General features: G+C 39.0%; 1 protein-coding gene across 1 annotated transcript; it reads left to right on the forward strand.

Annotated features, from left to right (window-relative positions):
* The first annotated feature begins 639 nt into the window (after positions 1 to 639).
* On the forward strand, positions 640 to 25,766 carry LOC138000453 (transmembrane 9 superfamily member 3-like). Its single transcript, XM_068846885.1, has 16 exons — positions 640 to 842; positions 2,596 to 2,791; positions 8,118 to 8,222; positions 8,327 to 8,344; positions 9,797 to 9,957; positions 10,121 to 10,198; positions 13,778 to 13,909; positions 14,011 to 14,177; positions 14,847 to 14,941; positions 16,714 to 16,844; positions 17,376 to 17,515; positions 18,857 to 18,925; positions 19,441 to 19,587; positions 20,202 to 20,285; positions 21,254 to 21,330; positions 22,974 to 25,766. The coding sequence occupies exons 1-16, from the start codon at positions 759 to 761 to the stop codon at positions 23,039 to 23,041; spliced, it is 1,752 nt and encodes a 583-aa protein (XP_068702986.1). The 5' UTR covers positions 640 to 758; the 3' UTR covers positions 23,042 to 25,766.
* The last annotated feature ends 768 nt before the right edge of the window (positions 25,767 to 26,534 follow it).

Raw genomic sequence — 26,534 nt, forward strand, 5'->3', positions numbered from 1 at the left:
TGAAAATAAAGCTTCTTTTATTTACATAAGCAGTAATGCTTCATTTACGCCGATTTTGATTCCCTGTTTGTTGGAATAGTGCACTTTTTGGGACAGTTCCGTGGTTAGCTTGAAGTCCTCGCCTTGGCCAAAATACACCCAGTACGGAACTGTTTTCCAAAAAAATTCATGTTCTACTATCAAACTTTTTTTCTTCTTCAAATGTGTTATTTATTAGACTGTTCTTAGCAAATATGTGAAAAAAAAATCGGGGGTCACCGTGCTCGTTTGAGAGAAAAGGAGCATTTATTTCGCTATTGGGCTTAGTTTGCGGGAAATCTCTTACGTTTTGTACGCGCACGTGCTCATGTGCGCGCGCTAATAACGCGAAAATCGTGCGCAGTAGGGATGCGCAATGCAATACTAAGGAATTACCCTAAGGTAGGAGTACACGTGAATTTAAAGGGCATTTTAAGTGGTTTAAAGAAGGCTTAAAAGAAAGAAAATTATTTTTGGCACACCAACAGACACAGTTGCCCACAACCCAAGAGCACACCGAGGTTGGTAGGGGACTGTTTGGGTGTCCATTTATCAGTAACAGTATCCCAGAACTCTCTGCGCTCGTCGTCCTGACGTGGCGCTTAGCGCCCAGTCCCTTGTTTTGTACAGGCGCTCTTTATTCCGGTGGCCGCCATTACCAAAAACTTTGAACTATACTTTTCTTTTCATCCAAGAATTTAGAAGACATCGTCTTCTTTATGTAGCTGATTATAGCAGATATGGAATCTGTAAAGACATCTGCGTTATTTCTGCTGGTTATTCTGGGCCTCCATTCCATTACAGGAGACGAACACACGCATAAAGTAGGTCTTTTCATTACATAGTATCTATTCTCTGGTCTGATATCATGACTCTGTAGTTGTTTTGATATTCATTTGAGGGAAGCAGGCTGTTTTAGCTAGGCACCCAATTTGTTAAAAATCAAGTACGATTGCTTTTTTGTCCATTCTCTTAGTTCTTGAAATACATTATCAATCGTCGAAAGAAGATCGTACAATTACATTAAGCTTACACAGCCTTTATATTATACCTTGTTTATGGTTGACCCTTTAGCCATTTCTTAAAGTGTAACGGTTTATTCCAAGGGTTGCGTTCTTTCAGATCTTTTTTATTTGAACGTTGTAAAGAAAAATTCAGTGTATTTTAGGTGTTTCGATCAGGTTTCAATTTTGACACAGCTACAATCTGAAGCTTTAATATTTTAAGAAGTTTGTTTACGGTCATGATTAGCGATTAGGTGCAACGGTTTCGCGAAAGAACTTTCAGAGTACTCTCAACTAGGGCTAGAGAGAAAGCCTGCTGGATGTGGTTGTTTTGAGTGTTAATGTCGTCTACATGTAAATTACTCTCATGATAGTCGATCCTGTAGACCCTTGAAACCCCAGTTTTGTAATTGCCTTCATTCTGACTTTAGGTTAAAAATGATTTCACATGAAATTATTTTTTTATATGAAAAGGTACTCGTAATGAACAAAGTTATTCCAAAATTGATGTGGAAATTATTTATATCCAAGACTTAAGAGTGTGATTGATTTGTGAGTGGATTTTTTTTTATGAAATGCTCATGTTATAGTAAGTTAGGAATTATCAACAAGCAAAAACCACCCCTTTCTATTTTTGAAAGTTGGAAGGGGTGCATGTACTTACTATAAGAAAGCTGCTGACCAGTGCAACCATGGCAACTATGTGAAGCAACAAAAACTCCATTAGTGAAAAACTGGTACATGTACTTTCCAGGGAGCACAGTTGTAAGAGCACTTGCTGGTGACCAGTGTCACCTGTTCAATTTGCCGGTTGAGCATCATACACGTTTTTGTTTGAGTGTGTTCTCCACTCTTCCTCAAAAAATCCTTTTTAGGAGTATGCTGGCTGCACACGTTTTCGTCTCTCCACAACTATGAAAAAAAACTGGTTTGTTCTCATTTGATCTCATTTGACCGTGATATGCAGTCCTTGAAAGCCTGTTTTTTATGTGAACTTTAATGGTCTGCGATCGATGACTTGATCTGCAATCAGTCTGTGTCACATCACAGACATTTGGAAATATTTGTCCTTGGGGTCTGTATTGGTCTGAAGCCCATTGTCTGGGTGATTGGAAGAGTTGGATCTAGTTCTACTTTCCCTTCCATTACAATGCTTCAGAGAAGACAATTTTCAACCAGAAATGCTTGTCTGAGGTGATGAGGGGCCTGTTCGCATTGAAACATATGTCAGATATTGTCCAATCAGACTTAAGAAAACTGCCCAATGCCCTTTTTGCACCACAATAAAGTAGACAAAAAAAAACCTCAACTGAGATGGGGAGTTCATTTATTGAAGCGACTGTACAAAATTTTAATGGACTGTATACAGAACTACAGTACATGTGTCATTGTATTTATGACAAAACTGCAACGATTACATTTACTTGTTGTACAAGGCCAAACGGGAAATTTTAGTTATTTTGGATGCAAAAGTGTCAAGTTATGTACATCTACCACCGCAGTAGCACAAGGTTGCCTTATCTCCATAAGTAATAATTTATGTAATGTGTGATTTTGTACTCTGTTTCCCTAGTATGAAGATGGTGAAGAGGTTGTGCTGTGGATGAACACAGTGGGACCATACCACAACAGACAAGAAACCTACACATATTTTTCACTTCCCTTCTGCAGTGGGTCTAAAAAGAGTATTGGTCATTACCATGAGACTCTAGGAGAGGCCATTCAAGGAGTGGAGCTTGAATTCAGTGGCATTGATATAGCATTTAAAGGTTTGTACACATAATTATAATAATTAATTTTTTTACATCAGTGTTGCAAATGCTGTAGTGCTCACAGAGAATCTCAAGAGAGCCACACCAGTCTTAGTCATCAATGCACAAAGTCATGTACATGTATCATTGATTAAAGAACTGCAGTAATCCATTCTAGCCAGCTTCCACACAGCCACACATTAATTTTCCATAGCACACAATCAAGTGCCTTCTATAAATCCACAAGGGTAAAGTACAGATCATTTCTTTTGGGTTAAAATCACATGAATGTTGGTTGTCCCTTTACCTGGGATGTGCCCAAATTGCATTGAATTGATGGAGGTTTGTCCCCTTATTTTTTCCAGAACAATGTACACTGTATAATTATTCTCCCCAGTTTTCAAGACTTGGGGAAGCATTTTTTAGACCTGTAATTTTGATTGGCTTGGCTCAATATCTTATTCTGTAGTGAGATTGGGTCTTGCCTCAAACAAAGATTGATTGTGTTTTCAATTATTGCAAGTTGTATTTGTGCCGGGCATTACTAAACCAGGAAACAGCCAAACACTTAAACACCACGTATGACCCCACCACACGCTGAATACTAACCGACAAAGGTTGGATTTGAGATTAAATATCGTTTTAGGCCATCATTGTTCCTAATTCATAGAGATTAAGATTAGGATTCAGATAAGACTGATTAGGAGCAATAACTTTTGAGGCCTAAAACGATGTTTAATCTCAAATCCAACCTTTTCCCAACACTTTCAACCAGTAAAAAAGCCACTGTATCAAGTTGATAGCCAAAACATTTCAATACTCAACACTTTGCAGTTGCTTTTCAAATGGGGAGCCACTTTAGAAAAGGCCATAGTGGCAGAAATGTCTAAACAGCACTGCACTGTTAGGAATGAATAAAACAAAATGGACGTCATGCTCATCAGATCATGCTATCAATTTCATTGAGTATCTGATGACATAGCTCAGAGAATGTTTGTGAAATGTAATGCCGATCTGAAACAATAACAAACAATGCTATCTTCATGAGTGTTGTCGAGCTCAAATCGTCTACAGTTCCTCCAGAAAATTTCTGTTTAACACACATGAAGACAACATCTGGAGCAAAGTGCAATTTCTTTGAGAGCACTGAGCCAATGACAAACCAGTTTAAATCTACCTAGTCCAGAATTGGGACTAGAAAGCTGATTGGCTCCTAACGACCTCCCAAAGGTTTTCTAATCTAACAGACACAGTGATTGGCTTCTAAGAATAGAGAAAGCATGTGAAATGTTTGTCGCTTGACGAGGTGATGTTGGAGATGGCAGACTTTGATGTCGGTGTTTGTTCATGCGCTGAAAGATTTTAAAATGATTAAGATCTGGACAAAGCCATAAAAAAGTTCTCGAAATGTTCGATGGTGTTGAAAACTTAAGCGCAGAGCAAAGGGATGGAATTGTGATTTTTTTTTCACAGCAAGGATGTTTTGGCGGTTTTACCAACAAGATTCGGGAAATCATTGTTATTTCAATTAATTCCTGGACTTTGTGTTGAACTACAGGACACTGTATATAGATTTAGCGAAGCCTACAAGTGGAGCTCCCTGGTTATTTATTCTTACTGCCTGTAGGGTTGGTGAAAATAAAAGGTTTTGAATTGTCCACGTTTTGATGTTTCTGGTTGCTGCTTTAATAATTAAATCATTTTCTTTGCTTTCTTCTATAGAAAAATGCGTTGCCTAACTAGTGAATTTCACGGTAAATTTTACGCTAAAAACGGGTATCACATGAATCACGAAGCGATGAATATGAGATGGGTTTTTCGAGTAAAATTTACTTTGGAATTCACCAGTTTAGCAATGAAGTTTTCTTGAACTGCAAGAAAACAAGCACCCCCTCATCGAGCGAATGGAAAAGGAAAAAAGCCATTTCAGAGTCAACTGTCAATAGCCAGGGAATAGGAATCGCGCTAAAATTAGAAGCCATAAAAAAGGAACTTTGTCAGTTCAAGGTCAAAGAAGAGTTTTAAATACTGATGTACTTTATTCCACTAATTTTATCTCTGAAAATGAGATCATCCACATTTTGATGTATTTCATTGAAAGATATGCCAAAAATTGCAATACAGAGAAAAAAGCAGCTCTAAGCAAATTAAAAACAAACGCTCAGCTTTAAGTTTATATCCCTCTGATGCTTGACTTGTATAACTGTGTAGATTTGTCAAACTGGATTGAACCAGCAAAAAATGCAGAAAGAAAACATCTTCCAAACCGTTTTCCACCTGAACACAAGAAGCATTGACTGTGTAAGAACTACATCTATAGTTGATGTAGTATGGCCATGTAGCCACGTCGAGCCACAGAAAGCGTGTGAAAAATGAAGCCTTGCTTATGTTCAGGAGAGTTAACCTGGATTGAGCCTGCAATCCAATCAAAAACCAGTACCTGGTCAGCAGTCAACTTAAAAAAAACAGCTGACCTTGGTGAGTGCTAAGCTTGAGGCTGCTATATGGTCATGTGATACTGGTGAGCAGATATTTTGACAGGTGTCAATTGATCAAAACATGGATGTCCAATATCAAAGATGTATGCTGTAAACTAGCATGATACTGGTCACATTGGCATACATGGAGGGGTGGATGTCTGACGTACGGACAAACGATGACGTCATGGCTATAAAACCAAGATTTTTTGCATGGATGGGTTACCATATTTTCTTAACAGTGGTGCTCCGTGTGCACATGCAGAGCTCCATGATAATTTGGGCTACAGCCATTACCCAAAAAAGTCCAATTGTGATTGTTATTTGCCCATGAAATGCCCTAATTGAATGCCAAATGAAGGAATTGAAGCATCGCAGGATTTCGTGCACTTGTTTATCTGGCGACGATGCTGACCAAGATGGTGCTCTCGCTGGTCGATACTCTTTTATATATGCAAACCCGGAGGCACTTATCCTCAGTGAAAAGTGAAGGAAGCTGCTCCAGACGCCGGTTTATGTGCCAAGAAAACCTCTTCGGGGTTGTTGCTGATGAAGATCTGTCATGTCTTCACGTGCCAGTCCATGTGATCGCAGTGGGAGATGCTCGCTGGTTCTCGCTGATTGGTTTAAATGTAATCTGATAAAATTGATCAAAGTTCAACGAGAACGGTGAATGAAACTGCTCTGTACCAGAGGGTTTTCTCGTGGCTTTGCTGCTTGTGCTGTTGGCCTTCGGTCGCCAAAGCGAAGCGAAGAATTTCTGTCCGCCGTGGCGAGAAAAAACCTCTGGTACTCAGGGTATGCTTCCAACCGTGTATAAAACATTATTGCCAACAGCTTTTCTCAAGGCCTTCAATGGGTAAAGGAAAAATCCCAACGGCTTTCTCAATGCTTCCCAACGCTGTAGTAATGGGTACCCAACGGCTTCAGCTGTTTAACAGGAAACTGCTAGCGAACGTTTTCGCGTGAGAGGTTACACATGGAAATTTGAATAATTTTGTTTGGAAGCACACTTACCCGGACAAGTGTGCTGGTCTGTTCTCATATAATTATATGAGTTCAAGAACTATTTTAATTTCTGCATGCAGTGTATATCTAACTTGAAGAGCTGTCAGGTTCAAGATAGGTAATTATGTTGATCACAATTTATAAGCAGGTGCTATTAAGGTCATGCACCTATTAGTATTAGGAACTTAATTCAGCAAAGAAAGAATACATGTAATTATACATGGTATACCAAGGGTGAACAGCACGGAATGTAGACCTGGACGCCTTTAGCTATTTTGCGGTGAGATAGTTGAATTCTACTCTTGATAATGTGCACATACATGTAATGGATGGCACAAGACAATAGTGACTTGTTAAGCGTTTTAAGTCAGCTTAATCCAGTTTAATGATAGTGAGCTTTAAACATAAATAATTATGCAGTACAGGTCAGAGATAAGCGACCAAGGCACACGCAAAACACAGGCACGCCTTTGTGTTTACCTAAACATATTAACACGTTTGAAATTGCGTTTATAGCTTTAATTTCTTTTGTATAGTTTTCATAAACAATGGATGAAATGGGCCTTTAATATATACACTGTATGCAGTGATGCACAGCATTAAATATGTTGTTTATTTCACGTCAACACCCAACATAGTCTGGCCAAACTTGCAAAGTTGGTATAAGTATTTTTAAAATATTTGTTTTGGTTTCCACCCGATTAATAAGTAGTGTAGTGTAGTGTAGTATAATCGTTTTAAATAAGAAATTTCTGTTATTAATCTTTTTTGCATGTATGTCTTTATTTTTTAGTGGGCATCCTGTAAAGTAGCATTTTTGCTAAGTGTTGGTCACCACTTTACATGTACATAAAGTTACACCTGTATCTACATGTATCTACCTGTATCTATCATGCCCCCTTGAAGCCTTTGCCCTCTGAGGAGACCACTTTTAGACCTACTCTGTTTGGCACCAGATAATTGATTATTTTTTACTTGTTATTGGAGAACCCCTTGGGGGGAAGGGGGGGGGGGGGAATAGGGTTACCAGCATCAATCTTCCTGTATGTTTGCTCAAAAGCATGCCCCATTTATGCCTTTGCACGCTGAGGTGACCACTTTTAGGTTTACTCTGTCTGGCACCAGATGATTTATTATTTTTTGCTTGTTATTGGAGAACCCCTCACAGGTAACAGGATTACCAACTGGTAGCTATGTTTGTTCAAATATAATATTCTGTTAACCCCCTGAGGGGACCACCTACTTGTACACAGGGTTCGTACGCATCTTGAAAACCCTTGAATTTTGATAGTGCATTTTCAAGGCCTTGAAAATCCTTGAAAATCTCTGCTCTTCATTCCTGGTCCTTGAAAGTCCTTGAATTCTTTTCTGACCCGCATTTTTAATCTTTGAAAACTACGGTGAAAATAATCAGCCACTCAAGTCATGCAAACGTACATTATTTTCATGCATGTACGTTACGGAAAATGAGGAAGAATTGTACTGTCAGACCATTTTTATGGGTAAATTCATCGACGTAAATAAAAAAGAGGTCCTTGAAATTTCAAAATTTGGCCCTTGAAGGTCCTTGAAAAGTCCTTGAATTTTTGGTCTGAAAAAGTGTGCGAACCCCGTGTACAGTATCTACATGTACATGTAGATTTCATCTTACAAGTCTAGTACCAGATGATTTTATTTTGGAATGGAGAACTTCTTAGGGGTAAAAGAGCATCCACAGGTATTTACTCAAAGATAAATTGTGTCTTTTTTACCTGGAGAGGGCCTCTTATATACATGACTGTTTTAGGTTACTCTGTCCAACTCATCGGTAGGGTTCTCCTAATGTGTCTTGTTTTTTCTTTTTTCGTGTGTATTATTAGTCAATGCTCCACCTGTGGGATACTGTACAATGGATGTAGCAAAAGATAATTATGAAGCTTTGGTTTATGCTGTGAAGAATCATTATTGGTATCAAATGTACATAGGTAAGATCAGCGAGTCTTTCTTGTAAGTGTAATCATTAATTTTTTTTTGTCAAATCACTGCCATTTTTATCTCACACTTTATTTTACTCTCTATTTTTTTCCAGATGATTTACCAATTTGGGGTGAGTGCCATTGTTTGAGTTGCAAAGAAGTGATTAAGTTCCGTAAAATACTTCATGATTTTGCATTACAGTACTGTTGTTGTTGATATGTACATTGATCAGAAATTGGCATGTATGTGTATGCACTTTATATTTAGGAGAGTAAAATTTCTGTTAGACACAATTTTTGAATACAAGATTTTTTGAATACAAGATTTGAATACAGGTAACCAAGAAACATCCCCTGCATGATTCAATTATTGATAAAATTATTAATCTCCTTTTCATGTACATTGCTTAATTCTGATAGAAAGTTCAACATGCTATTTGTTGTCAAGGGTTAATAGTTTTATTTTGGAAATTGCCTCATGCTTAATTAATCTTTATTAGAGAATGTGCTATCCATGGAAATACCGTACATGTACATGTAATTCTTTTATTTCCCATTGAAGAGCCTATTAATTATTTTCCTACTTTTTGTGGGTAGTGCACTGTAACTGTAATACCCTTATTGTCATTGGGGTTGTCTGAGTGAGTTAGTGGGGGAGTGAATGAGTGTAAGATTGTTGGCCTGCAGCGTGTGCATGGATTACAAAACTAATGTAGGATTTTCTTGAATTTCAACAACTGATGTCCATTGTACAGTTATTCTGTTTGCGGCCCACTTGTCGCCTTTTTTTTTACTTTGCTAGAGCAATGCTCAACCGCAGAAATGGTGTTAACATTCTTGCCTAGTGATCACGCATACTTTTCTTTAGGACGGGAAAAGGTATGCCTGATACAATTTCTTGTCGAGTTGACTGCTGCCCACCTGTCAAAAGTGATGTTATAATGTGTCATGCTATAAATGTAAGCGAATCAGATTTCACTGGAAATTACCTGCACATTGCGATTCAAGGGAAGATGACGAAAACAAAATAGATTTCTAGCTGGAATGTCTGCGAAGTCAGACTTTCACAATACAATCAAAGCTTCTAGTATTTCTGAAAATCCCACTTGACTTTTGTTGCAGTTTTCATGTTTAATTAAACCATCAAGGAACAAAGAATTTCGAGATACTGTAAATCACAGAAAAAGCCGAATCCTTAATGTTATCAGGCGCAGTCAAGAGTACAATAAACTTTATTTGAACTCGAATATTTAAGTCAAAGATGCCAATAAAAGATGCGAATATCTCCAAGGAAAATGCATTTTGAGAAATTCTAGTTTTCTAGGAGCAGCTACTCAACTACAGTTTTGTAAGTGTCAGTAAACCATTGTTCAGCGCTTCCGTAAACAATTTCTACTTTGTCTGTGAAGCTCTGCTGATTCCGCGATTGTGGCAGCACTAAATTCTATTCCTTTCTTTTTGGATTCACAACTTGTTGCTTCCTAATATATTCCAAAGGACTCACCACTTGTACGCATTGCGTGCCTATTTTTGTTAATGTCATTCTCCTTTTTCCCCTTAAGATTTGGTTGCCTTTTTTTCAGGTATTGTTGGTGAGATTGGTGAAAGCAAGGATGAATACTATATTTGGACTCACAAAAAGTTTGATATAAGTTATAATGGTGACCAGATTGTTGATGTCAGCTTAACAAGTGAATCAAAAGCCAAGCTCGTGCCAAACTCAAAGATCAGCTGTACTTATGAAGTATGCACTATAAAGCAGCATTTAATAATTATTTTTTATAATTATGTGGTCAGATCTTAGCCTTTTGAGATACACTGGAGATGTGCTGTCCAGAGATATTCTCTATGTATTTCCCATAATGTGAACAAGAAGTCATTATAAGCATGTCTTAATTTTTATCCAGGTAAAGTGGACTGAGTCAAAAGTGGATTTTTCAAGGAGATATGACAAATACCTTGATCCAAGCTTCTTCCAACATAGGGTAATGTTTTACAGGGCTTGAAATTGTGGCCAATACAGTCACGTTTGCGACTGAATTTTTTCCCTTTGTGATTAAAATATCTGAAGAAGTTGCAAATTTGCAACTTGTTTTCACCTTCGCTCTTTCGAAGCAGAAGGGTTAGCAGTTGCCACTTTGCTGTTACTTTCGCTAAAATAAATAAAGAAGTGACAAAAGTATTTTGTTTCTCACCATGACTTTTCTTTTAATCTGAAGGTAGAGTAATTTAGCTGCGATGTTACATGCACAACTCCATTCCTTTGATCATTTGCCATTTTCAGCGGTTTCTTTACACACAAGTATTGCTGGGTCATATTTTGTTTTGCTAAACTGCTGACAACTTAACACAATGCAGCTCGACAATTTTGCAACTAAAATTTATGAAATTTCAACAAAATTTTTGTATCTTCTTGCAAAATTGATTGGATTTTTTTTCGTTAATTTTAAGCCCTACGTACATGTATTTCAGTGCACGTGGTGTACTATTACTGTACAGTGTTATCAGGGCTCGACATTGCGACTCACTGGTCGCCAATGCGACCAAAAATCAAGCGTTGGCGACTAGATTTTTAGAGCTAGTCGCCAGTGGGCGACTAACCTTCACCTTTTTCCTTCATCCTTTTAACCGCAAAGGCAAATCAACCGTAGTTTTGGATAAAATGCACGATTTATGCGCACAGAAATAACAAAACAAACCCACGACTCTTCTGGCTCTTCGATCTCCATGTTTCATAATCGAGCGCCATGTTTGATTCAGCAGCTGGTATTGCGGGCGCACTAAACAACACGTGCAATCATTGAAGCGTGAAGTTCACACGAGGTCTGATCCCTGGTCAGATCATGAATATTTCATCGAATTCTAGGTCAAAAGATGCCTTAAATTCATCGCATACTTTGCTGAATGCAAACAATGTAGAATCGTGCAAGAAATTGATCGATGATTTGAGCTTGTTGTGGGCCGTTCAGGCGGATAAAGCAGATTTTTGCAAGCTGGCAATGGACGACCTTGGAACTAGCCTGATACCAGACATCGATCACAAACCAGCAGGTCATCCTGTGGCGTTAAAATCCACTGCAAACGGAGATTGTATAATTCCGTTTCGCTTTTTCTTTGTTGTGATGAAACACGAAGTAACTGGCTGCGTCTTCTAGTTGCAGAAGAACTGTACTCCAATGCCGAGTCTTATGCAACGCATGAAATTTTCAAGAAAACTGCCAAATTTACCGAGATCCCGGAATCAGTTCTATTTACAGTTGCCTTGACGGCAGTTGGTGACAAAGTCATATCAGATGGTGGGAGTCAAACTGAAGCAGTCAAGGCTGAAGCTATAGCCAGTTGCAAGATTGGAGTATGGGGCTCCCTTCTTCACGTGATGGCGTTCGCATCGGTCATCAGACGGCCGATATATTCGCTATATCCAGATGTCAACTTCCGGTTCCGTCCTTTAATGCACCAGCTGCTAAACCCCCGACTTTCTGTGTTGGATGATGGGCGTGATCCTGTCTACTTGCTGTGGTCAAGGGAAGGGAGTCTTGATGACCGACCAAACGCATGGTACAAGCCTAACCACTTTGTGCTAGTAGCGTGGCTATCAGATGCAACCTCTCACACCCAAGCAACCCCCCAAGTACCTGTTACCAACATTTCGGCTAATGTGAAATCTGTTGAAAAGAAAACAAGTGTCGGAGCAAAACAGTGGAATATTTTAACTTTTCTTAGGCCGGCCCAAGCCAAACCGGAGAAGAAAGGGAAAGGAAAAGCTGACTATTTGCGTAACCAACAAGAGAAGACAGCCACCAAGAAAAGTGCAGAGAATGCAGAGCTAACACTTGATGACAGAGAACAAGTTACCCTTAAGAAGCCTGCTAGTAAACGCAAGTTTGTTCCGCAGTGGCGGGAGGAGTTCACCTGGGTCGTTTTCGACAAAGATGACAACAAAATGACATGCAAAATTTGTTGTGCCTTTCCACACTTGGCAGGCAAAACGGAATTTGTATCAGGTTGCCGCACGTTCAAAAAGGAGACCTTGCAGAAGCACAATATTGGTGGACGTCATCTTCGCGCCCGTGATGCGAGTCTCGCAAAACAAAAGCCGATGGAAGATTCACCCATTGCACCAGGCTTGAGAAAAGGGGGGGAGGTATTAGAAGAGCAGAACAGGAAAGAACTTGAAGTCAAAGTGTCTCTCAACCTTCAGAAAGGGTTATTACTAAGAGCATTTGTCGCTTCTGTTAGTGTAAACCTCACCTGTATGATAAGCTGAAAGGAATTCATTAATGCAACTCAATAATTAAACTGGAAAAAAACCGCAACTTGCAAGTGTTTTGCGCAGTAGTTTTATAGTAACCTAATCAAGAATGGAGCCTGGTACGACTACCAACAATGTGGCAGAGCAGGGCCTAGTACCGATACGTCTGTCGATCGAGATTGCAACGAAGCCTTGGCTTTTTAGCGCTGAAAATATGGAAAACTGGTAATTGTTTATGTTCAGGTTCGTCTATTTATGTAAGCTATAGACTCGATGTTACATGGAAACTTAACAAAGGTGGAGGAAGCACAGGAAACGTGACTGAAGCTGCTTTCACATTGATTATTTACCTCGTAATGCGTAATGATATGTTTTACGAGCACTGGCTTCCTTTTAAGTTTTAGTATCTCAGTCTTAGAAGCTTACGAGTACGTAAACTTAGGACTATAAAGAAGATTGCATGTGTACGTGATCATCAGAAAAATGAAGAAAAAAACATCAGTGAAAAAAATGGCGACTAAAAGTTAAGATCTGGCGACCAAAATTTTTGGATCAGTCGCCAATTGGCGCCTTACTAAAAATGTTAATTTCGAGCCCTGGTTATTCTTGTCAACAGGGCTTGTGGGTGTAGTCAATGGTTTAGTTATTTGCTGGCATTCAGAAATACAGCAATGAGGCTGAGTTAAATACAAATATGACATTGTTTTTGTGAAGTTAGCAATAGTTTATTATTTTTCAGTGTTTACTCCTTGGTAGAGCTTGAAATGTGACCACATTTAGAACTGAACATTTTTTCCTTTTGTGACAAAAAAATAATATCTTAGGAGTCACAAATTTGCAACTACATGTAGTTTTCACCTTTGCTGTTGCAAAATAAAAGGGTTAACAGTGACTGTTTTTTCTGCTAAATGTAATGTACTTTTGCTAAAATAACAAAGAAATTAATTTTAAAATCACAAAGTAGTTTTTGTTTCAGTCTTAAGACACGGGGCAAAATTGTATCATACTGTAATTTAGTTGTAATTTAAATGCACACTGCCATTTAACCATTTTCAGTGGTTTCTTTACACATAAAATATTTTTATTGCAAGGTCATAAAATTATTTTGTTTTTTTAAACCACTGGCAAAACAATACAGTGCGGTGACCCACAATTACATTATAATTATGTGATACAATGTACACTTCAGGACTAAAATTTGTGAACTTGCAACTAAATTTTTAACATCTCATTACAAAATTGCGACTGGATTTTTAAATTTTATTTCGATCCCTGCTTTTTTATTAAAAGTTTATTTGCTTCTCTTTTCCAGATACATTGGTTTTCAATATTCAATTCTTTCATGATGGTTATCTTCTTGGTTGGTCTTGTTTCCATGATTTTGATGAGAACGCTGCGAAAGGATTATGCACGATACAGCAAGGATGACGAGTTGGATGATATGGTAAGGAAGTAGTTACATGTATTTGCCTTGCACTTACCGGTACTTTTGCAATGGCCACGTAGCCAAGTTAAATTAATCTTGTGTTCTTTGTTGAATTTTAGGAAAGAGACCTTGGGGACGAGTATGGTTGGAAACAGGTTCATGGTGATGTGTTCAGACCTGCATCACACCGTTTGCTGTTCACCAGCCTGATCGGAACGGGATATCACCTCTCTTCTGTTGCAGCTTGTGTTATTGTCTTTACTATTATGGGGGACCTTTACACATCGTAAGCTTTGATGCAGTGCTACAATTTAATGTCATATTATAATGAGTGTAGGTGGACACACAATGACAGAGCATCAAAATGTATTCCAAAAAATTGATAGGGACAATCCTATTAGAAACAGTAATGTAAGCCAACACTTGCATTATCTGGGTCATAAACACCCCATCCAACTTGCAGTGTGTGAATAATGAATTTATAGCGCATTTTCAATTTGCATAATTATTAATTCAAATTATTGGTGAGATCGGACATCAGCATAAATTATACAGGTGCTGCTGGCAGCCGCTATTAGTCCATTACAGTTGTAGCTATCTCACTCAGCACATGAATGATTGAAATGAGGCCTGAGCACAGCACCGGGAGCTCCATGTGCTACTCTTTACGAATAGTACATTTGGGTTCTTTTACGTTTCACAGGGTTGTGTGAACAGGGAAGGGTTGTGAGCACTTTCTCTTCAGTTATTTTAAGACCCTGAGTTTGGCCGAAGTCAAACTCAGGACCTCCTGCATGGCATCCCGATGCTCAACAACTGAGCCACTGGTGTGCGGCGTGGCTAACAAGAGTGATTTGTGAGGATTTCCTCCCTGCTGAGTTGGGAAGATTCTTTTCAGCACTGTGTGTGTTCACTCAAGTCTTGAATTTAATTCTCTTGATTGTTCTTTTTGCAGGCGTGGCTCTATCCTGAGTACAACAATATTTGTATATGCTGCAACTGCTCCAGTCAATGGATTCATGGGTGGCAGCCTTTATGCTCGACAAGGAGGTGTGTGCAACTTGTGCATTATAGTTGACCTGAAAATATCAAGCCCCTATAAAATGATTCTAAAATTACAGCTTGGAAACTTTAAGGAAACAGTGGACCTAAACATAATTATACAATATCGAAAAGGTGTTTCTTAATGTATATTTAATGTACCTTTTGACTAGGACAAGTGCATTTCTGGTAAATATCATCTCCTTACCTTATCTTACCTTAGCCAGCAAATCCTTGCAGAATGGGAGGCCAACTTTGGCTTATTGATTTGGGTCAGACAGGTACATTCAAGCCTGAAACAGCCAGATAATGTACCTGTGAACAATGTTTAATGTTTACAATTGCAAATAAATTCAACAGGTGGCATAGCTATAGGGTAGTACAGGGGTTTCAATAACTTCTGAAATAGCCGTCTATGATAGCCCATTGAAGGCAGCAGTTTGACAAGTTTGATAGCAGTTTTAGTGAAAATCAAGGCAAACTAGCCGGCGGTGTGAGGCAAAGCATGCGGCGGGATACCGCCGGTAACCGGCTTCTATTGAAACCCCTGGTAGTACATGTATGTTTTGGATCAGGTTGTTGGAATGGAAGTAGCATTGGCGTTATGTCTATTTTTGCCGGATCCACATGTAGTTTGTAGCATGACTTCAGACAAACTGGTTTCAAGTGAAAGCAGCCAGTGAGGCAGAGGCGGGTGAAACAGTAGTGTAGCAACAGAAAATGTATGAAAAACTATCAATTAAATGAGAATACTGTAACATAGACATCGGTGGATGATGTTCGTACAAAGAACAGCCGAAGCAGAAAGAAATCAAGAAATTTCAGCCATTTATAACATACATGTACCATTCTGTACTGGCGATTTTGTCATGTTGTCAACAGGCAAGATTAGAGTGTCTTATTCATAACATTTCCAGAAGGCTGAATCTAGCATTTTCACTCCTCGTGGAACATGGGCTTTGTATCAGCAAACTAAATTAAGTGATTCATACTGAAGCCCCAACATAGAACCCATCATTTGGTTGCTCCACTGCATGTTATAAATTCGGATTTTCATCAAATTCTGTAAGATGTGAGGTTGTTTCAGGTCTCTTGCCATCGGAAATCTTATGGCTGTGTTTATTTCAATGTTATTGTTGCAGTTGTTTTGTCACAGAGGGAGGTCAAATGTATTGCTTAAAGGGGTGTAGTACATTGCTTTAGCCTATGAAATCACATACCTTTCAGGTATTCCGAGCTTTCAGGTATTCGGGGTAAATAGCGATGGCGGAGCTCCGCCAAGCAGAGTACCATACTCTTAGGCACCCATGAGTTGATTTTCTCATGGCAATCATGGCTAGCGGTATTGCTTGTGGGCGCATATTCACAAAGAAGTTGCCCAATAATGATTATTTAATAATAATAATAATAATAATAATAATAATAATAATTATTATTATTATTATTATTATTATTATTATTTAATAATAATAATAATCAATATGCCTAACATGGCAGTCGTTTGCAGTGTACATCTTTGATATCTGGTCACTTGACACATGTCAAAACAAGGTATTCGCTGATCAGTATCACATGACCATATTGTGGCCTCAAGCCTAGAGTTCATCAAAGGCAGCTGTTTTTTTTAAGCTGATCACTGACCAGGTACTGGTTTTGGATTAGATTGCAGGCTCAAGCCAGGTTAACTTATTGTACGAATAAATAACTTGATTGCTCCGCTTTGAGGCTTGGCTACGTCTATTTAATTATTATTAATTCTTGTGTTATTAAACATTCTTTAGGGAGACAGTGGATTAAACAGATGGTGTTGAGTTCTGTGTTGTTTCCGCTCCTTGTCTGTGGCACAGCATTTATGATCAATTTCATTGCCATTTATTATCAGGCATCTAGAGCCATCCCATTCACCACGATGGTAAGAAAGGCAAATTCTGTGCATTTGTATTATACATTGTAATGCATGTTTGACAACTTTGTAGTGTGGTTGATACAGGTGACCACTCCAAAGGCTGGCACATTATTGATGCTGATGAAAACCCACAACTGGTACACTTTCACCCATATCCTTCCTTTGGTCAGGTACACGTTTATTTGGCTGAATACTATCAGTCATTAATTCTAATGTCAAATAGCTCCTGTGTCCAAAATGCTTTAAGAAATTACGGGTAATGTGATAAATATATCTGGCTTGCTAATCACCGATTCCTGCAGCCAGAGACTGAATCGCTGAGGGCGCAGCTCGACAAGTTCAGACGGAAGGAGCTGTGCTGGCGGCTAGGCATTCGGCCCCAGAACACAACCCAAGTAAAAAAATTATTATGGTACATCTGTACCATATGTGAACTTACAGGCATATTGTTTAGTTTCACATTATTTTTTTCAGATGAAAATGGTTATTGCTTGGCTAGTCTTCTGGGTTTATTGTGTCTTTGGTTTTCTCACTTAGGTTGCTGTTACTGCCATTGTTGTCTTTGTTATTATGCCATTAACCCTTGTGGGAACTGTACTGGGGAGAAATCTCCATGGCGCTCCTGACGTTCCTTGTAGAGTTAACACAGTTCCCAGACCCATACCAGAGAAAAAGTGGTAAGATAAGGTTAAAGAAGCAGTTACATGTAATAAATTATTAATGAGTCACTTTTTTTTAAAGAGATCACCAATGACCATGCAAATGCACACAGACTTTTTCGGGAGAGGGAGTGGGGTGGTGGTTTCTTCAAAATTGATTGTGATGATCTACATCTTTGACAAATTGTTTCATCTGCAACAATAAAAGACGTTCCTACATTGCTTTTATTCATCAACAGAAGTGTTGTACTTCATTTATCACATTGTACACACACACATACAAAATACATTATTTAATTGACCATTACCCATACATGTAGGGGCTTTTCAGGGCCAATGAAACACAATCACGACAGAATAGAACATTCAACAACAACTGTTTGGAATCCCAACTGGCCGGAGGCAAGCTAGTTTGCTATTTACAAGTGCAGCTGAGAAGTTGAACCAGGGACTACCAGGAACAAATTCAACCACAGGCACCCCAAGCTCAGTGTGAACATGGTCGACAAAAATACAAGGATTTGGATGGGAATCCCGATAAAAAGCTTAAGAAGATAATTATATGAAAAAAATCTTAATTAAAACGCCTAAACTTATTGCCATTGTGGATAGCTTCCTTCCTGTGTGGTTATTTTCCAGATCCGACGTGATTTGAGCCATTTTTCAATTTCTGGGTTGTCAACAGTTATAATAAAATCCCAAGACTGGAGACTAAATTCTCAGGAGCCACCAATTTGAGTCAAATATTCCTGGATAAAATGTTCCCACGGTCACAATTCCACATCAGAATCAATTGACAAAGATTGAACTTTCATCTCAACCCACCATCAACGAGATAGCAGTCCTGCAAGCAACCGCAGCCGTTGAATATTGCAACAAAACAGCTTTCAAAGACGGTGCTTTATCACAAGAGTGGCCTCCGCTTCGACCGTTGGAAGAAATTGGAAAAATGGCTCAAATCGCGTCGGATCTGGAAAACAACCACACAGGAAGGAAGCTATCCACAATGGCAATAAGTTTAGGCTTTTTAATTGAGGTTGTTTTCATATAATTATCTTCTTAATCTTTTTATCGGGATTCCGATCCAAATCCTTATATTTTTGTGGGCCGTGCTCACACTGAGCTTGGGGTGCCTGTGGTTCAACGAGTGGTCAGAACGGTTCTTGCACCCGGGAGTTCCCGATCTCAAGACAAGCGTCCTAACCAATGGCCCGCACTGTCTTTGTCTGTGCCAAAGAAAAAGGAGAAGACACTCCCTAATTACTGCTGCACTTGTAGAATTTAAAATTATTTTTGAACATTATTTCAGTTGCCCCTGTTAACACTGGTGTAATGTGCACTGCTTTTGCTTTGTTCTAGGTTCATGGAGCCACTTGTTATTATAATCCTTGGTGGAGTACTGCCTTTCGGTTCAATATTCATTGAAATGTAAGAGTCACTACTGTCATTGTCAACAATACTATCAGTCGTGAATGTTGACTCGTGCAAGGAGTTACACACAGAAATTCCTAGTGCCTAAGAAAAGCAAAACATGAAGTGTTACTGTTGTTTTAATCATCAAGGGTTGCTGTTCTAAAGGACTGACTGGTTTCTGAAGTTCTTGCTTGCAGAAGGTTTTTATTGTTGTCCTTAATGTGGCAAGTGATTTTTCGAGGTCAAATTTGGGCTCATCCTGTGAAAGACATGATTAATGTGACGTTAAGGAAACGAGATAAAAAACTTGACAAAATAACCTCACCCAACACGGGCTAACAAGACAAAGCTTAAAAAAGTTCCCTTAGAAAGGGAAACCTTAATTTTTACACATAACGTTCAGGGATACATGTATTTCACGAGTTGCATAGTAGAATTACCACACTGTATTTTTTCATCGCTAGAGAGACTACGGAAATCAATTTCTTGCCTGTACATGTATTATGATTGCATCCTTTTTTCGTTGTCAGGTACTTCATCTTCACATCTTTCTGGGCTTATAAGATTTACTATGTCTTTGGTTTTATGATGTTGGTATTCCTTATTCTGACCATCGTTACAGTCTGTGTTACCATTGTGTGCACTTATTTTCTTCTCAATGCGGAAGATTACAGATGGTAAGTAAAACGAGAATAATGAACAATTATTCCATGAGCGTGTGTTGGATATGAGATGGCAAAATAGCCAAAGAGGCGCGAAGTGCCGAGTTGGTGGCTATAACCAGTCTCGTATCCGACAAGCGCGAATGGAACAAATGTTTTGTTAAATTTTCATTTAATTCTGAACGCTTGGACGCTTGCAATCAATTTCCAGCTTGGCAACACTTGACGCAGTTTTCATAGTGGTTTATAATAAATGTTATTATTAAAAACTGAACTACGGATATCAGATTTCCCAGCATTTTCATCGACTCGCTCGACACAGGCTATCAGTTCATATACCTGCTGCCCCTAATATGGTCAAGGAACGCTTCGGCAATAAAGCGACCTGAAAACATTTTTGCAGCTCTGAGAAAAAATGGCCGACAAAAGCCGTTTTGGACCGGAATTGACCGATGGAGAAGTCTATGCTTTAGTCGACAAAAAATACTCCCGGTAACATCAAAGACGAGTTGTGTCCATTGTTTTTTAAACCAATCCCGAGAACCGTTGTAACAGCTGCGTACGGATCCCTTCAATCACAGTGATGCAATAATGTGTTGACTAACTCTTGCTGTCCCTATTCTTATCAGGCAATGGACAGCATTTTTATCGGCAGCCTCTACAGCAGGCTATGTGTATCTTTACTCATTTTACTACTTCTTCTTCAAGACCAAGTAAGACCCACATCGTGTTGTAAACGTTTAAGTGTAATCTCTTGTGTCCGTGGGAAAAGCACATCTCCTACATCTTGTCTGTGAACACTTTCAATAGTGCCAGCTGTGAGAAATTGAGCTGTGGTTTACTGCGCCTTTCAATAACATGTGGACTCATTAATTCAAAGGTCAACCGACAAATGCGTTTTTCGCTACCGTCAATCAAATGTTCGGCGGCTCATCCGAGCTTCCGACTTCTGTCGAGCGTGCAGTAATCAAATCACATCGTTGAGCCCAGTTCAGTCAACATAGTCGGAAGCTGGGAGGAGCCGTCGAACATTTGATTGACGGTAGCGAAAAACGCATTTGTCGGTTGACTTTTGAATTAAAGAGTCCGCATGTTATTGAAGGCGCAGTAAGCAAATGATTTTTCTGATTAATTTGGAAAACAGACAATAGTGTATTAGTTCATTACTGCGATTTATATTTGATTGGGATTTACTTTAACTGGGCAATTATTGTGATAGCTGATCTAGTCAGTCACCTTGCCTATCGCCCAACCTCTGAAGTAACGAATTCCGTTTCTCTTCTTTTCTTTTCTAAACATTTTGAAAAGAAGTACTTAAGGTGTTGTGGTATATTCATACTGATCGTGGCTGCAGGTCCGTGCCTGTCAGGGTACGGTTTGTTTATAGAACGAATGCATAAATGGCCGCCAACAAATATATTCTTTTGTTTATTTTCTAATTAGACTCACTAGCCTGGTTTGTATGGACAAAATACAAAAGAAATGTTACTTGAGAGCGAGGCTAGTGAGTCTAATTAGCACATAAACAAAAGAATAAATTTTTGGCCGCCATTTATGCATTCGGTCTATTTGAATTAACAAAAATGTTTTTTTACATATGTTTGAAATCCCCATCGCATCCTCGACCTTCTCTCTGAACTCAATTCCAACAGTCTTTTAATTATCGTTCTATCTTTTCCAGAATGTACGGTCTCTTTCAGACGACGTTCTATTTCGGTTACATGGCGCTTTTCAGTGTTGGTCTTGGGATCATGTGTGGTAAGTTGGCCGATTTCACCTATTTATTTCTTGAAGGTCAATGTTCGTCCCATACTCACGTGAATGAAAAGAGGGCGAATTACAGTTTTTCTCATTGCAAATTGTTCATCTGTTCCCATTAACTTTGGACTTTTGCTATCTCTTGGGGAGACAAAGTCGGAAGAAGGTAGCAGTGATCCTCTCACTTAGCTGGAAAATTGTACAGTGCATCTCTGCGAGGTATAATTCAGTTTAAGGAGGCTCGAAAGGGTTTCCAGCTGAGGGCGCGCGCGTAAGCCGCACAGGCAATTCTAAAAGCTGCTCGCGTCAGCTCACGATTCAAAATGGGTCACCAGAAATAAACAAATATCGCTAATTTCGCTCTCCTTTCTTCTAATTCCTATATATGTAGAATATAAATGACATCTCCTATTCACGAAAACTACGAAAATTCACAAACGGTTTAATGGTCACTTAAATTCCTTTGTGTTGGCCTGTAGCTCCACTCGCGCGTGCACTCGAATGAGCGGTTGACGCATGCGTAAAATCTGATCTTGTAACCCCTTCATTTGTCCTGATTTTGCAACTTTACTCGTTTATGTCTCTGCTTCCGGACGGTGAATGTTTTTCATTTTTTGCATGTTAACTCAGATTAATTTAAAACGTTTGTCTTTCACATTAAAAAAAAAATCTGTAGGTGAAAAAAAAATTAAGAGACACATTAAAAAAACTGATTTTTCTGAAAAACTGACCTAAAGATTTTGTTGAATTTTAAATATTTTAGAGATTATTTCTAACATTATCTGGTAACGCTGAATGGGAAGATTTCACCGTCCCGTTTTTTTCGACAACACCGCCACAGACACTAGGGATTTATTTTTCTTATCACCTAGGAACTTCAGCAACGCAGGGGCGAGTGCTTTCGTCAGCCTGGCCTGTGTACAGTATGAAAAGTAACCGTTTAAATTCCCGTAACAGCTATAGCAAACCCCACTGACTTGGAGGCAAACGGTTCGCTGCAGTGTGCACGAATTTGGGGTCGAGTTAAATTCAGAGCTGCTACACGAAAAACCCAGTTTGTAGTCAGAGTGGGAATGGAATCAAGAGCATTCATCGAGTAAGATAAGGGTTTCACGCTGACTATTTTTTGATCTTTCGTTGATGTTGAACGAAACATAAAAAAATCGTCAGCGTCAAACCATTATCTTACTATGTTAGCTGCTGACTACCACTACTCTCCAAGGTGATCTGGTGACGTAATTCGGAGGACTGGGGAGAAAAATTTTAACGCCGTATCCCACAACCGCGCGCGGCCTTGAATGTTATTTTCGAATTCAGTTTCCAGTTGAATGTTCATTCAGTAACAGGAAATGTTGGGGACACGGAATGATCTGTTGAATTTTGGCGATGGAAATACTGAAGGAAATTTGGAAACAAAACCTAAGGCCGCGCGCGGTTGTGGGATACGGCGTTAAAAGTTTTCTTCCCATTCCTCCAAATTACGTCACCAGATCACCTGGCTATTTTTAAACAGCATTCAGCGACTTGGCACCCAACAACTGGACCACGCCCCCTCATATAGTTAGTTCCGGACAATTTTTTTGTCCTTTTCTGTCCTTCTCGGCAAATAATGACACTAGTTATTTATTTTCCTTATTGCCTAGGAACCTTCGGCTACGCTGGGGCAAGTGCTTTCGTCAGGAAGATCTACTCAACGGTCAAAATTGATTAACGCAACAAAGTACCAACAAGAACATTACTGTGGAGCCAATGGCTGTTTTAAATCACCGACAAACTATCTGTATTTATAGGCACATTCAAGTACATTGTAACGTGCGTTCGTAGGAAATACTACTTCAATGAATGGAAGGGCGGATGACGCATTAGAAATAACATCGTCGTCTATGGAGCTGGACCTTCAACTGTAAGGCTCATTCGGCGGAGTTCAGTTCAGCTATTTAGGTTTGAGGGAAAGGGTTCTTTGGTTGTTTTCTTAATCCGCAATTCTGGAAGCCGCTGTTGAAGCTGCATAACGCAACACACCTCACCAGGCTCACCTCCTCCCGGTTATCCTTGACGGAGGAGTCCGTATTTTTCAAAACACTGAAGTTTTACCCTAACAAATACCGTTTCTCTGGGTATGGTGGGGTGGGTTAAGGAGACTCGAACCAGTTTCAACGCTTCCAAGTGACGCTGGATCGGCACCACAACGGTGTATCATGTATTAGCAATATTGTGGTACCAAATGAACATACAGTCGTTATTGTGACGTAATATGTCACCGTGGCAACGGGCAAGCCCTGTAAAAACACCCTTTATTTTGTCTTTAGTTGCTTATATCTAAAAAACGAACTCGGCGACCCCCATTTTTTATTTCTGAAAAGTAATCAGAAGGGCAAGATAAAACTTTCTGTCTAGTGGATTAGAGCCACCTTAATTTTTTGATTTTTTAAGGTAGTTCTAAATCCGCTGGACAGAAAATGTTTAAACTTTGCCGAAAGTTTCAGCAATAAAAAAGGGGGGTCACCTAGTTCGTTTTTGAGATATGAGCAACTAAATCCAAAATATAGGGTGTTTTTGCTGGGCTTTCCTGTTGCCAAGATAACTTATTACATTACAATAATGACCACATCTTATTTGGAAATAGTCTGTGTTTCATATGGTACCATAACATTGCTGTTGCGTGATACAGTGTTGTAGCGTCCTTCTACATCTACATCTACATTTATTAATTGACAACGCTTTCGCATCAAGCCAATATAAATTAAATATATAAATTACAATATCAGAAACACTTGCAGATTATATATTATTGCTTCGATCTAAACAGAGAGTCATCCAAGTGTTGAAACCGTTTCGAGCCTCCTTAAGGGAAGATGGCTAATTTGAATTGGAGAACACATGAGCTGAAACAAAGTAATGGGGAAACGGGACAACAAAATATATTTGTAGGACTCAAACAGCAGGGAACAGGTTCGGAATTTTTATCGGCAGTTAGAGAGCACAAGTCAGTTCTTAAACTGAGTAAGGGGACCAAAAGCGACAAGCGTTACATCTGTTGCTTGTTTTCTTTGTTTTATCTGTGATATTTTGCCTGTGTTCGTTCAATGCACCGTCGCTAAGCTGGTAGGTCTACGGGCCTGTCATCTTTAGTTGTATGGCTTTGAAATATATTTTTCCATATGTGTTCGAGGTGGCGGCCCTGTTCGCCAATCGGCAAAAGAAAAATAATGAAGTTTTTCTTTCTAACCTCGTTTTGACGTACAAAATTTAAAATAGTAGTAGTGGTATCCATGAGGAATAATAAAATAGCAGATATGCATGAAAGTGTTCCGTTTTTGCAACGGCAGTCAGTTACATGAGCGGCTTGCTTGCGCATGATCGACAAAATAAAATAAAATAATTGGACCAAAAACAACAATTTCAAGCATATCATGTTTACTGGTTCGTTGTTCACGGCCGTGGATGATAGGAGTGCAAAGTTATGATGCCTAGCATTAGTATATTTTAGTTAAGCCGGTTTGGCAATCTTTAATCGTGGGCATCTCGAAATTTACCAGGGCCTCTTTCATGAAAGCCCCCTCTGGAGCTTCCGGCAAAGCCATTGAGATGATCGTAGCTTTGTATGAAATTTAACATTACTTTGCAAAGATTTGCATCCAGAATGTTTGCCTAACGGTTTTGTCTTGTGCATAATTTTTAAGTGGAGAAATAAAACAGTCTCGAATCTTTTATTCTGGTTAGCGTTCATCAGCTTTCGAACAACTGGGCGCAGATGTAAAAAATTAGCTCTTGTTGTGAATATGCTACATATTTAAGGTAGCCGTAAATTGATTTTCTGTAGATTTGTTGAATGAAGAATTATGTTAGTTTGTAAATCTCGCGTTTAAATGTGACTTTCAGGCAATCGGAAACTATTGTCTTGCAAAACCAAAGAATGAACTCAACCACTTGTTTTCTACTCCAAGTTGAAAAGCCACGCGATATAAATGAGCTATGTAAACTTAACTTTATGTCGACATTAAGTCGTAATTTCCTCAACTGGAAAAAAACTTGGTAATGAACCCAAAGGTCTTAACACGATCGACATGTTTTGGCGATTTCTGGACTATTTTTGTTGAACTTTACTACCTAGTGGCGTTGAAAGAAGACGTCGCAGTTAGTCGTAGTCTAAAACTTTTATCCACTGAATGAAGGGTTTATCGCCAAAGTTATCTGCTGAAAGGGGAGCGTATCCTTTCATAAGAATGGTTCACTTTTTGGGGTACTATTTTGATGAATTTCGTTGTTCATCTCCTCCCGTACTTTAAAATAATATTAATAATGCTTGTAAGTAAGCATGCAAATTTTCTCTCTCATGTAGGGTACGTTTCTTTTAGCCAATCAAACCATTGTTTAACGACTGTAAAAGACGAATTTTAACATTTAAAGGAAAGTGTATTAAACGCTGACTGAAACTTGGTGTATTATCATTACTTATTTATTAGTTAAAACACTGATATTTTTGTGGATAACGGTAAATCAGTATTGAACCCGTGCCTAGACGTCAATTTCCGTTGACAAAAAGTTTAAAAACTCGGTAGGAAACTAGAAATGATGGAGAATGGGAAAGGTCGATTGCCACACTCAACATTTTTGAACTCAAGGCTTAGACTTACATTCTGTGCGGGATGTGAGCAGATCTGTTGAAAAATACGAACCTTGGGGTCTCGATCTTTAGTGGTGAAGAGGAAAGAAGCTGTTCCTACAAAGCTGAAGCTCCGGGTGTAAATCCAAGAATTACTAAATTTGATCTTATTTGTTCTGCTTTTGCAATACCTGGAACAAAGCTCTAAATTAGCCATCGTTGTCATTTCGGAAGGGAGAAGTGATCCTCAAACTAATCTGGACAATTTAAGCAATTGTCTTTTCTGGACACCCACTTCAAAATTTATACATTTATTTCATTCATTAAATCCCTTTCAACCCGAACACATGAGCTTAAGAAAATGACCTACTCCCAACTGAGTGGCTTCATGGCTCAGTTGCACACCTGAATTTTTTAGGTGTCTGTAAGAGACAATTGCTGGTAAAGTACCAGTCAATTCCAAGTGCGCCCATCCTCCCTCCCCCTTCCTTCCCGGGCATACCCCGGGCATTTGACAAGACAATAGGTCCACATAGTGGGGAATTTGACACGAAACGAAACCCGTACGGGCGAGCAGTTGACTGTCCACAAAAACGTT

The sequence above is a fragment of the Montipora foliosa genome, chromosome 4, assembly GCF_036669935.1.
Source record: "Montipora foliosa isolate CH-2021 chromosome 4, ASM3666993v2, whole genome shotgun sequence".
Taxonomy (NCBI): domain Eukaryota; kingdom Metazoa; phylum Cnidaria; class Anthozoa; order Scleractinia; family Acroporidae; genus Montipora; species Montipora foliosa.

Excerpts from the sequence above, each read along its gene's own strand:
- LOC138000453 (XM_068846885.1), top strand. The coding sequence starts at position 759 with ATGGAATCTGTAAAGACATCTGCGTTATTTCTGCTGGTTATTCTGGGC. Across the intron at positions 2,792-8,117 it reads CATTGATATAGCATTTAAAG|TCAATGCTCCACCTGTGGGA; the intron begins GTTTGTACACAT and ends GTGTATTATTAG. Across the intron at positions 21,331-22,973 it reads TGGTCTTGGGATCATGTGTG|GAACCTTCGGCTACGCTGGG; the intron begins GTAAGTTGGCCG and ends CTTATTGCCTAG.